Source organism: Saccopteryx bilineata, chromosome 1 (assembly GCF_036850765.1).
Source record: "Saccopteryx bilineata isolate mSacBil1 chromosome 1, mSacBil1_pri_phased_curated, whole genome shotgun sequence".
In the NCBI taxonomy this organism is placed as follows: domain Eukaryota; kingdom Metazoa; phylum Chordata; class Mammalia; order Chiroptera; family Emballonuridae; genus Saccopteryx; species Saccopteryx bilineata.
This window is the reverse complement of record NC_089490.1, coordinates 378,593,851-378,606,548: the sequence shown is the minus strand read 5'-3', so window position 1 is coordinate 378,606,548 and position 12,698 is coordinate 378,593,851. Positions and strand designations below refer to the sequence as shown.

Below are 12,698 nucleotides of genomic sequence, written 5' to 3'. Positions count from 1 at the left end.
GGCCGCGCTTCAAGGATACCGGGTGTAAAATTTCTCATGAGGGACTGGAAGCTGAAGACTTGAGAACAAAGCCAGAAAGGGGTCCATGATGAGCAAGTTTAGAGACCGGAAAGGAACGAGAGCTCGGGCGACCTTAGGTATTGCACGTGTGCACCAAGCGGAGCTCGCGCATCTCAGGAGTAGAGAAGATGCGAGACGCGCGGGGATGCAAGACGCAGAGGGCTCCTACCGCGCTGGCGCGAAGCCACCGGGCGGTGGGCGGAGCGTTTTTCCAGGTACGGCCCTCGGCCCACCCTGTGGGCGGGACTGTCCAGAGGTTACATAACAAACCTGTGCGAGCCGCTAAGGAGCGGCTCCAGTGCTGGCGGCGGGGGCGGGGCCAAACCGGGTCTTGGGCGGGGCCAGGCTTGCACCGGCAGGCAAGATGGCGGCCATGGAGACAGAGGCTGCGACTCTGACCCTAGAATCGCTGCCTACCGATCCCCTCCTCCTGATCTTATCCTTCTTGGACTACCGGGACCTAATCAAGTAATGGGACGACGCGCATGGCAGGGGTGGGGTCACGGGGCGGGAGGATGCGGTGAGGCAGGAGGGACGGAGGCCCGGCTAGCCACCTAGACCAGGTCCCCGGTGTGAACCAGAAGGTGATGCCTGGGCCGCCCTCCTGCAGAGCCACCGGGGGGCCGGGGCGAGTCGGGGGCGGTAAGAGCCGCGCCTTGAGGTCTTCCTCCCGTCCAGAGTCCAAGCCTGAGGAGCGATGGGAGCCCTCTCTCCCGGGCCTTGGTGAGGCTTATTTCCGGGGCGAGGTACTGCTTCCCGCTGCCACCTCGCCGACCCCCGCACCCCACGCCCACCGTGCTCCCCGATGTGGCCCAGTCCAGGCCGCTTTGGAAAGCCCCTTCCGGCCGAGCGCTCTTCTCTACTTGGGCCCAGGGCCTGCGGAGTCGAGCGCCGGAATAGACAGGTGGGGCACCGGGGAGAAGGAGCCAGGCGACCCCCTGACCTCTAGGTGCGACTTCCGCGGCACCACGATGTCTGGCAGGGCACATTTTAGGACTTCTGTGCCGGGAAGTTATTTTGCTTTCAGCCTTCCTCCTCACGGTCGCGTGTTGCATTTTGTGTTTTGGTACTGACTTCCGTTGGTGAGATTACAGGTGACCGCTTTCTTTCCTGTACGCTTTGGGTTTCCCAGATGACCAGCACCTGTTCCAAAAATAAACACCGGTTGCTGGTCAGGGTAATTAAATGCCTAGTTCCTTCAGCATTTGAAACTATCTGGGATGGTGGAAGAAACGGCGCTGTTTATACCCTTGACAGCTGGTGGCATGGCCCTTGTCTTTCTTGTGCCACCACATATATTGAAGAGGAGGCGAAGTCGCCCTCTTTAGGACGGGTAGGCGAGACTTGTTTTGTTTTTGTTTTTTGGGGAGTTTTTATTTGGATTAACCAATGAGTCTAGCCATTTGATGATTGTACCCTGTGTTATATCAGAGGTCTTTTTAGAAATAGTCTTTTTGGAGTTACTGGTAACTGTTGACTGGCCTAAGCCAAGTAGTGACAGTTTCTAGGATAACTAGTTTCTGGCTACTTTCTATATTAGTACCCATAACACTTTTATTTTTTTCCTTAAAATAAATTTTTCTCGACCCAGGCTTCTAAGACAGATCTTGCTTTCGTTCTCCTTAAAAACTTATAATGCTTCTTGTTTGAAGACTATAATCTAAAAATATGAAAGCATTTAAGGTTCTTATCATTTGGCGTAATTCACTCTAGCCAACTCACTTTTGCCAGCATCCTACATGCTTGTTTTTGTTGTTGTTGTTGTTCTGTGGCTTAAGCTCTTGACCTTGCCTGGAATGCCTTGCCCTCCTCTTCTCATCCTGGCAAGATGACATTCCTTTAAGACCCTCTTACTTGATTCCTCTCTCTAACTTCTTTTTATTTGCCATGCCAGATGGATTGTGCACTTTTTAAATGTAAAGACTGTCTTGGTTATCTTTGTAGTCATCATTTCTTAACAGATTTTTTTTTTTCTGTATTTTTCTGAAGCCGGAAACGGGGAGAGACAGTCAGACTCCCGCATGCGCCCGACCAGGATCCACCCGGCACGCCTACCAGAGGGCGATGCTCTGCCCCTCCAGGGCGTCGCTCTGTTGCGACCAGAGCCACTCTAGTGCCTGGGGCAGAGGCCGAGGAGCCATCCCCAGTGCCCGGGCCATCTTCACTCCAGTGGAGCCTCGGCTGCGGGAGGTGAAGAGAGAGACAGAGAGGAAGGAGAGGGGGAGGGGTGGAGAAGCAGATGGGCACTTCTCCTGTGTGCCCTGGCCGGGAATCGAACCCAGGACTTCTACAGCCAGGCCGACGCTCTACCACTGAGCCAACCGGCCAGGGCCAACAGATTTTTTTTTAATGCCTTTTGTGTGCCAGCCTGTTAAATGTTTTGGATACGAGAGTGAACAAGACAGATAAGGCCCCTTTCATGAAGCTTACAGTGTAGTGAGCAGGGTGGAAAACAAACAGGTGCACAATACAAGAGGTGCTATATTCTATGGAGGAAATAAGTCAGTTGCTCGATTAAGGAATGAGAGGGAGAGACAATTCAAATCCAAAGGAGCTACTGTATATGAAGGACTCCATAGAGCAGTTTTGGCAGAGGGAACGGTGTGTTTCAAGGCTGATTGGACAGTAGTGTGGCCTGTTGGAGGAGCTAGAAGACTAGTGTTGCAGGAGGTAGGGAGTGACTCACAGGCAGAACGGCTTGAGAAGAGATTGGTGAAATCATGCAGGACCTTGTAAGCCAAGCTGAGGAGATCAGAGTTTATTTTAAATGCTTTAGATAGTAATCAAAGTTTTAAACAGATGTGACATGAGCCCTCCATAAATGTTTACGAAAGTGAACTGAGTTGAATACTTGTATTAGGGTTCTTGAGAGAAAAAGAGTGTGTGTGTGTGTGTGTGTGTGTGTGTGTATGATTTTTTTTTAATAATGTAATGGTTCGTGAATTATGGAGGCTGAGCAGTCAGTCCTACTATCTGCCATCAGCAAGCTAGAGACCCAAGAAAGCTGGTGCTATAATTCCAAGGGCCGAGAGCTGGAAAGACAATGACGCAGATTCCAGTCTGGGTCAGAAAGCCTGAGCTTTAGGAATGCTGAGGGCTAAAAGATCCCTATCTCAGCTCAAGTAGTCAAGTGGAGAGCAGATCTAACCTTCCTCTGCCTTTTTGTTCTATTCAGGCCCACAGTGGCTTGGATGATGTCCACTCACATTTAGGGGGGCCATCTGGTTTACTTAGTCTACCAATTCAAATGCTAATCTTTTCCAGAAACATTCCCCACAGACACACCCGGGAATAATGTTTCACCAGCTATTGGGGCATCCCTTGGCCCAAGCAAGTTGACACATAAAATTGATCATCACAAATACCATTGAATTTTATCCACAGAAAAGTTCCCAGTGTACTGCAATGTCTTTCCTACACTATCAAGCCCAACTTTGCCAGATGCTACTTTGCTCGTTGCTACTAAGCTCTAAAGTGTTTGGTACATATTTGCTAAACTGGATTGGGTTGGATTGGGTTCGTCCATTGGGGCCATTGTGTAATATCAGCTACATAATTTGAATCTCCTCCTCCATTCCAGGGTGATTTATTGTGTATAAGTCATTCTTAACCCCTTCTGTGTATCAGAGTTACATGTGGCACTTTTAAACTTATACATGCTTGAGGTAAAGATCTCACCTCAAGCCACCTAAGTCAGAATATTTAGAACACACTGTGCATCAAAATCACCTTTGGTGCTTATTTCAGAGATTCCCTTATGTTGTTTAACTCTTGGGAGAGTGGAGGGAGAAAGATCAAGAAAAGAGGACTCTATCTAAATCACAAAATCAGAGGACTTCCAGTGTTTGCAAATGTTAGTTTGGGCATCTTGAGAGCTTGGTAGAAAAGGATGAGCATGAATTTTGTTTAAAATTTGAAAATTATAAGTTTTTAACATGTCCCACTCATGGCCTTGACAAATCCTCCATATCTTTTAAGATTCCCTTAATTGATTAGCCATTGTCCAAGTGAGATCTTTGAATGCCTACTGTCTATAACTTGTGATTCCTCTTCTGAAAAGCTAGAAATATATTTTCTTAATCGAAGGTTCATTCTTTTTGCAAATTAAGTATGTAGTGTAGGATTTACAGGATGTGGCACAGTTGTACTAGGACTTATATATAATAAGAAAATTATTTGTTTCTAACATTCCACGTTTTTGAGCACTGATGCTAACTTCAACAGCCATGGATATTGAAATTGGATTGTTATTACTCTGACACTTTTAATAGATGGGCTCTCCAATAGTTGGTATAATTAAAAAGTGGTTTTAGCTGCAATTTTTATTTCTTTTAAGAAAAATTAGAACAAAACAAACACAAATCCTGTGTATTTAATATCAAATGTCTCACAGATCTTAAAGAAAAAACTGCTGTTATACCTGAGTAATACTTCTTTCTATATGCGGAAATGATTATCGTTACTGTAAGGAGTGTAGGAAGGCTCCTTGATTTGAAATTAACTCCAATGGTTTATATGTTTCATAGACTTTCATATGAATATTACAGTTGTAGAGGTTTGGGGGTTTATATGTGAACTCAGATTTTAGTGCTTAAAAGGTCATTTATACTAGCTAAAACATTAAAAAGATTTTGAAAATATTATTTTGCAACTATAAGGGTAGAAAATGGAAAATAACAAAAGTAAAAGGAATAGAACAAAACTTCACATTGACCATTTTAATCTTTATTTTAGAATTATTTTCTTATTTTCTTTTATACTAACCATGAATCTGGTTATTGTCAGTTGTTGCTACGTCAGTCGAAGACTTAGCCAGCTATCAAGTCATGATCCTCTGTGGAGAAGACATTGCAAAAAATACTGGCTGATATCTGAGTGAGTATTCAGGAAATGCTGGTATTCTCCCAGCCTCTACCCTTGGCCCTCTGTGAACTCTCCTGCACTGTTCAGGTTAGAGTGCCTACTTGTGACTTCTGTATTTCTAACTCCCAAACCTGAATGTCCACCCCCGACATCCCCACTGAGCTCTAGACTTGTGTGTATAACCCGGCTGCGGGACCTTTCCATTGAATGACCCACAAGTGTTCATTGAATTCAGTAAATGTTAGTAAATCTGAGTGTAGCTAACAGAAGGTGGGAGTTGAAAAAGTGAAAGAACAGGTAGGATTGCTAATATCTTTTCCTTAGATTGAGGGGACTCTAGTATTGACTGAAGTTGTAAAGCAAGAAGTGGAGGCTTAAGTCTGTTATTGACAGTTGTGAGCTACTCAATAGACCTAAGTTTAATAACAGAGCTGTCAAACATTGGGAGGAGGCATAATGGGGGAGAGAGAATTTTAAGTATTGCTACATCTGTCTTTTAGAGTATCAGTAGATAGCTATAAAATTGATCAATCAATAGAGGCATAAATATTTAGAATTATAGAGATCATTTCTAGAAATAACTGAAGTTTCCTTTGAGGGGTTGGGCTTAGAACAGGAGACTAGTTTTACATCAAAATTCTTTGGTACTTTTTTGATTTTGATAAATAGTGCATGTATATAGTATTTACATTAATAAAAAGATACTTTTCTTCTAACACCCCCCCCCCAGAAGAAACCTCAACACCCTGAATTGTTCTTTTCTTCATCTTTAAACCTGATCTCTCTGCATTCCTAGTCTTTATGGAAGTACCATCCTGTCTACCCAGGCTTCTTAGCCAATAGCAGGGATCATCTCAGATCTCTCCTCTCTCTCCTCTCTCTACCTCTTTCCCTCCATTTATTCAGTTACCAAGCCTTTCTGATTTGGGCCTCTGTATATTTCTTGAATCTTCCTACTCATTTCATCTCACTGTCAGTTTTAATTCAGTTCATCATCTCTGCAAAACCTCCTCACTCATCTCCCAGGCTCTAGCTTACACCCTCCCATACCACAGCCACAGTCTGCTTTTTGAACTACCCTGTTAAAACTCTCCAGTGGCTCTCCTTTTCCTGCAGGCTAAGGTCCTGCTTGAGCTGTTACCTTAAGGCTGGTTGTGGCTGCCTTATCTTGTATCACTTCTAACTCTTTTTTTTTTTTTTGGTACTTTTCTGAAGCTGGAAACGGGGAAACAGTCAGATAGACACCCGCACGCGCCCAACCGGGATCCACCCGGCATGCCCACCAGGGGGCGATGCTCTGCCTATCCAGGGCGTTGCTCTGTCGCGACCAGAACCACTCTAGCGCCAGGGGCAGAGGCCAAGGAGCCATCCCCAGCGCCCAGGCCATCTTTGCTCCAGTGGAGCCTTGGCTGCGGAAGGGGAAGAGAGAGACAGAGAGGAAGGGGAGGGGGATGGGTGGAGAAGCAGATGGGCGCTTCTCCTGTGTGCCCTGGCCAGGAATTGAACCCGGGACTTCCGCACGCCAGGCCGACGCTCTACCACTGAGCCAACCGGCCAGGGCCACTTCTAACTCTTAAATTTACACTTCATTTTTTTTTTTTTTCCCCCTGAAGCTGGAAATGGGGAGGCAGTCAGACAGACTCCCGCATGCGCCCGACCGGGATCCACCCGGCACGCCCACCAGGGGGCGATGCTCTGCCCATCCAGAGCATCCCTCTGTTGCCACCAGAGCCACTCTAGCGCCTGAGGCAAAGGCCATGGAGCCATCCCCAGCGCCCAGGGCCATCTTTGCTCCAGTGGAGCCTCGGCTGTGGGAGGGGAAGAGAGAGACAGAGAGGAAGGAGGGGGGGAGGGGTGGAGAAGCAGATGGGCACTTCTCCTGTGTGCCCCAGCCGGGAATCGAACCCCGGACTTCCGCATGCCAGGCTGACGCTCTACCACTGAGCCAACCGGCCAGGGCCTACACTTCATTTTTTTCTCCCTCATAACACTATGCATTTTTGAAGGCAAAAAAGTATGTCTTTTTTTTAATATCCTCAGTGGCTAAGTAGACACTCAATAAATATTTGTGGAATTGTACCAAATACAGATATTGAATCGTGATTACTTTTGTGCTATATGATTTCTCTGGCTAAGCCAATGTAGATGAATTAGATTAATATTATTGTATCATTAGATCCTAAATATTTTCTAAAATAGAACAACTGCAGTTGACCCTTGAACAATGTGGGTTTGAACTATACAAGTCCACTTATACGCAGATTTTTTTTCAGTAACTATTGTAAATGTATTTTCTCTTCCTTGTGATTTTCTTTCCCTAGTTTGCTTTATTGTAAGAGTACAGTATATACTACATATAACTTATAAAATATATGTTAACTGTTTTCTGTTATCTCTAAGGTGACCAATCATCCTCCTTTAGGGGGGACAGTCCTTTTGTAAGTTCCGTCCTCCTTCGAAATGTGTCCTCCTACATGTCCTCCTTTTTGATATTGGAAGACTAATCTGTAAATGTCCATATGCGATCGATGCAGAGTCTATCCATTTCATGTGATGTGATGTATTTGTATCTAAACGAGTACTTTTTTCTTACAATTATTATTAAAAATTAATAGGCATGTAAGCATAATTACAATATAAAATATTCCAAGTGTTTTTATTATGCATTGATCATATTATAGTGTATTATTGTTGCAATGAATAAAATGTTTCTTTTATTTACGATATTGTTTTCTTCCACTTATTTATTTCCTCCTTTTCATTGTAAAAAAGTTGGTCACCTTATGTTATCAGTAAGGCCCACAGGTAACAGTAGCTGTTAGTAGTTAAGTTTGGGGAATCAACAGTTACAATATTCTCAGATTTTCGTCTGGGGGGTGGTTGGGGAGGTCCACACCCCTAATCCCTGCATTGCTGAAGGGTCCACTGTACATACACACTTTAAAATTTTATAATTGGTATGTTTTTAGGAGCAAGTTGAGATTCACAGTCCACATACCCTTCACATATTTTAGTGAGATTAGAAAATTTAGGAGAAAAAGGTAAGTAGAAAGTAAGAAAATAAGCAACTCATAATCCCACCATGCCAGCCTGTTAAATTTTTTGGTGTCACTATTTACTATTTAGTCTTCATTTGTGGCTAAATAAATGAAAAGGAAAATTAAAGTAACCAAAGTTTTCAATAAAGCGTGTTGGTAAGTTTCTAAAATACATGCTAATTTCATTTCAAAAGATTTTTAATCTCATTTTTATAATCTGTTTAGGGAAGAGAAAACACAGAAGAATCAGTGTTGGAAATCTCTCTTCATTGATACTTACTCTGATGTAGGAAGATACATTGACCATTATGCTGCTATTAAAAAGGCCTGGGATGATCTCAAGAAATATCTGGAGCCCAGATGTCCTCGGATGGTTTTGTCTCTGAAAGGTACTGGGAACTCAGGGTCCCCCTTCCCCATTTTAGTTACTCTAGTTAAAATAGGTTAAATAACTTTCACTCTCTCATCGTTTATGCTGGTCTGTGCTAATCCAACATTATCTCTTAATTCACCATTCACTTCTGGCCAAAGAATTAGAAAGTCTATATTGCAAAAAGGACCCTAACCTTAGTGCCTGCCCTGTTTTTGCCTATCTCAGGACCCACATGGTTACTCACTAAAGGGTAAGCTGAACTCTTTGTAATTTTGTATTAGTTTTGTATGAAACTAGTAATACAAAGATTGCTTGAGGATAACTATTGTGATTTTTTTTAAAATAGTTCTTTAATGGAAAAACTGTCTGCTATACCAACCTCTTTCCTGTTTTCAATGCAAGTAAATGTTAGACCTGTGGTGGCGCAGTGGATAAAGCCTTGACCTGGAATGCTGAGGTCACTGGTTCAAAACCCTGGGCTTGCCTGGTCAAGGTTCATATGGGAGTTGATGCTTCCTGCTCCTCCCACCTTCTCTCTCTCTCTCTTTCTCTCTTCTCTGAAATGAATAAATAAAATAAAAATAATTTTGCCTAACCTGTGGTGGCGCAGTGGATAAAGCGTCGACCTGGAATACTGAGGTCGCCAGTTCAAAACCCTGGGCTTGCCTGGTCAAGGCTCATATGGGAGTTGATGCTTCCTGCTCCTTCTCTCTCTCTCTCTCTCTCTCTCCTCTCTAAAAATTAATAAAAGTTAAAAAAAATTACAAAAAAAGACAGTCTAATATACTGCTCACAAAAATTAGGGGATATTTTAAAGTTTCATATTCATTTTGAAATATCCCCTAATTTTTGTGAGCAGTGTATTTGAAAAAGACCAAATAATAAAGACCTGGCCCTTTCAGAGTGTAAGAGCAGCATACCATATAAGGAAAACTTTCATCTCTATTTTGACATTTACAGAATAATGAAAACTAAGATTTGAACTGAGGTCTTTTTGACCCCAGAATGTGTGCTCTTTATACTATACCATTATTATCATCCAGTTTTGGCAAGGAATATTAACAAGCTATTTCTCATTCATTTGATTTTTTTTAAAATTTAAATTTATACCCAAAAGAGTGCATAAATAGATTGTAGATATATTGCTACTTATCTGTTAGCTTTCAAGTTTTTTCAGATTTCTCCACTAAAAGGAATTTCACACATGTTTTCATTCTGCTGAACTGAAATTGGGATCAGTTGTACTCACATATCTTCCTTTTGAACTCAGTAAGGTCGCTTTGAAACGGCAGTCTTTTTCCGTTGCATATTTCCACTGCAACTTCCCATGCAAATATGAATTTCATACAAATCATGATCGCATGACCTGATACTTAAAACTGAATTGCTAGGAAGTAGAGGAAGAATGATTCAGCAGAGAGAATTGAGCTTTGAAGGAAAATGCCCTTGACTAATATTTTTAATAGCTTTTTCCCTTGGAAGAGAAGAATGATATTACCTACTTGGTATGTGGGATTAAATAATTTCAAGAGAAAAATATTCTGGAGATAGGTATTTGGTGGTGATGAGTAAAATAGGTTTACTTATTAAACACAAAGATAGGCACTAAACTAAGTACTTTGTATTATTTCACTTGATTTGCCAAAATTCTATGAGGTAGGTAATTACAGTTCTCATTTATAGTTTAATTACCTAAGACTTAGCGTCTTAGTAATGCTAAGTAAATTGTTTGCCATCACAAAGCAAAAGGCAGAACCAGGATTTGAATGTAAGGCTGACTTGAGATCTATGGTCTTAACAGCAGTTGAAGGGAGAAAGGACCTATCCTATTTTATTTAAAATGTCTTAGGACCCTTAGAAAACTAGTCCATCTGGAATATGAGAATGGTTCCCCTCTCAGGCACAGTCACGAAGAGACTAAGGATACACAGTAGCTTCTTTCCCTTTTTTTGCACTCAGTTTGGTATTCCCAGGCCTCCCTGCTCAGTTTTGTACCTAGTGATTGGAAGTGAGGTCGGGGTTGTCGGAAAATTCCGTGACAGCCCGTTTTACTCTAAGGTACCAGTTTTCTGGGGGCTTTGCCGTGAGTTGCAATAGGATAAAGGCTCTTTGATATCTATAGTGCCAAGGACTCGAGGAATGCTAGGCCTCTGAGTTGTAGGACTGAGTCAGGAACCTAACTACGCACCTGGGTGGTCACAGTCTCTGACTCATTTTCAAGGTTAAGGAGATGGCAGCTGTAAAGGAAACTCAGAAAGCCAAATAGGTATGGGGTTTGGGGAAATTTTTATAAGTACTCTGGAACTATGGTATGTTACTATATCTTCTACTGATCTAGCTAATGGTAAGTGACTAACTGCCATTGCTGTGGGAAAGTAGCCATAGACAATACATAAGCAAATGGAGGTGGCACTTTTCCAAGGAAACTTGGCAGAGACAGGTGGCAGGCCCGGCTTTGGCCTGCAGGCCATAGTTTGCTGGTTCCTGATTTACACCAGTCCCCTCATTTTACAGGTGGAGGGACAGGCTCCGAGAGTTTGGTGACTTATGCAAGCTCACATCACTAGCAGGGGGCAGAGACAGAACTCTAATTTAGGTTTCTTGGCTCCTAGTAACTTGTTCACTCTCTCCTCGTCCAAGTAAGTAAGGGGGCAAGGAAAGTAAGTGAATATTTATTGAGTGCTAGTAAAGCATTCTACTAAGCACATAAATACTTAATCCTCACTGCAGTCCTCTCAGGTAATGGTATTACCGCCCATTTCACAGGTGAGGAAACAGGAGTCAAGAGACCAGCCGGAGATCAGTCAACTGTGGTAGAGCTGGGATTTCACCTGGTCTGACTCCCAGATTCTATTGTAGTAGGATCCTCAATAAACCTTGATTTTACTGTTTTATAAGTGTATAATTCTCTTTTGCTATGTTTGTTTTTGTATTATTTTTCTCTCTAATTGCCTGTTCAACAAATTCTTAGTTAAATATTCAACATAGAGCACTAACTTTATAAATATCAGTTCCTCTCCTGATTCAGCTTCTGTTTCAGGCAGTTATTCGGCTTGTTTTTTAATAAAGTTTTTATTTTGGAGTAATTTTAGATCATAGGGAAGTTGCAAAAATAGTACCAAGAGTTCTTATACCCTTCCCCGTGTCAGTTTTCCCTAACGTACTGCCCTGTGGGCATTTGTCAAAACTCCTGTCTTCATCGGCACATTCTCATTAACTGAACTCCAGACTTGATTCAGATTTCACCAGCTTTTCCATTAATATCCTTTTCCATTCCTATTTCCAGTCCAGAATACCACACTGCATTTAGTTGTCATGTCTCCTTAGTGTCCTCTGGGCTCTAGCAGTTTCTCGGTCTTTCCTTGTCTTTCACGGCCTTGACAGTTTGAAGGAATACTGATAAGGTGTTTTGTAGAATACCCCTCAAACTGACTTTGCTTGAAGTCTGTATTTATTACTCATGACTGGGCTGGAGTAATGGGTTTTCAGAAAGATGAGCACAGAGGCACAGTGCGCCTCTCCTCCCTTATCTGTGGGTACATGATGACCACATAGTATCACTAGTGGTATTAACTAACCTGCACTAAAGTGCACAGATCATAAGTGTACAACTCAGTGAAATTTTGTAATGTGAACACACCCACTGTAGCACCCTCCATTCAAGAGGTAGAAGAGTAATCTGTACCCTCTTTCTCAAGGGGAACCACTCTCCGGATTGCTGATCCCACTGAGTAGTTTACTCTCTTTTTGAACTTGATGTAAATTGTATGATTAAGTTTGTATTTTGTGTGAATTATTTCGATTTTTGTGTGTGTGGGATTCAACTGTGTCATCTGTAACAGTTCATTTTTGTTGAAGAATAGTACTTCATCATATGAGTAGAGCACAATTTATATGTTTATTCTACTGTTGATGGATAGTTGGGTTATTTCAACTTTTTGGCTATTACAAATAATGCCAGCATATAAGAACTGTCAATAATACAAGCATAAATCATTTTTGATGCACATATAAGCATATTTCTATCAAGTAAATACTTAGGATTGAGTTTGCTGGGTTATAAAGTATGTTTATATTAAACTTCAAAAGATACTGTTAATTTTTCAAAATGGTTCTACCACTTTACATTCCTGTGAGCACTTAAATGTTGTCATTCTTTGTATTTTAGCCTTTCTAATGGGTGTGTGGTGGTGGTTTTAATTTGCATTTCCTTGAGCAAGTAGACTAATGACAGTTTTATTTCTAACTTTCTGATCCTTACATGTCATTTATTTCTCTTCCTTCTTGCACTGGGTAGGACCTTATTAAACTGGCTAGGGCCTTCGGTACAGTGTTGGGTAGGCGTAATGATAGTGAGCATTCTT

The 12,698-nt window shown here is 42.3% G+C and overlaps 1 protein-coding gene across 1 annotated transcript in view; it reads left to right on the top strand.

Moving 5' to 3' along the window:
• The first annotated feature begins 373 nt into the window (after positions 1–373).
• Positions 374–12,698, top strand: part of FBXO3 (F-box protein 3) — a 36,030-nt gene continuing 23,705 nt past the window's right edge. Inside the window, exons 1-3 of the mRNA XM_066251248.1 lie at positions 374–528; positions 4,846–4,935; positions 8,187–8,350. Of these exons, the coding sequence (XP_066107345.1) occupies positions 425–528; positions 4,846–4,935; positions 8,187–8,350 (358 nt within the window). The 5' untranslated portion in view covers positions 374–424. The remainder of the gene's footprint in view (positions 529–4,845; positions 4,936–8,186; positions 8,351–12,698) is intronic.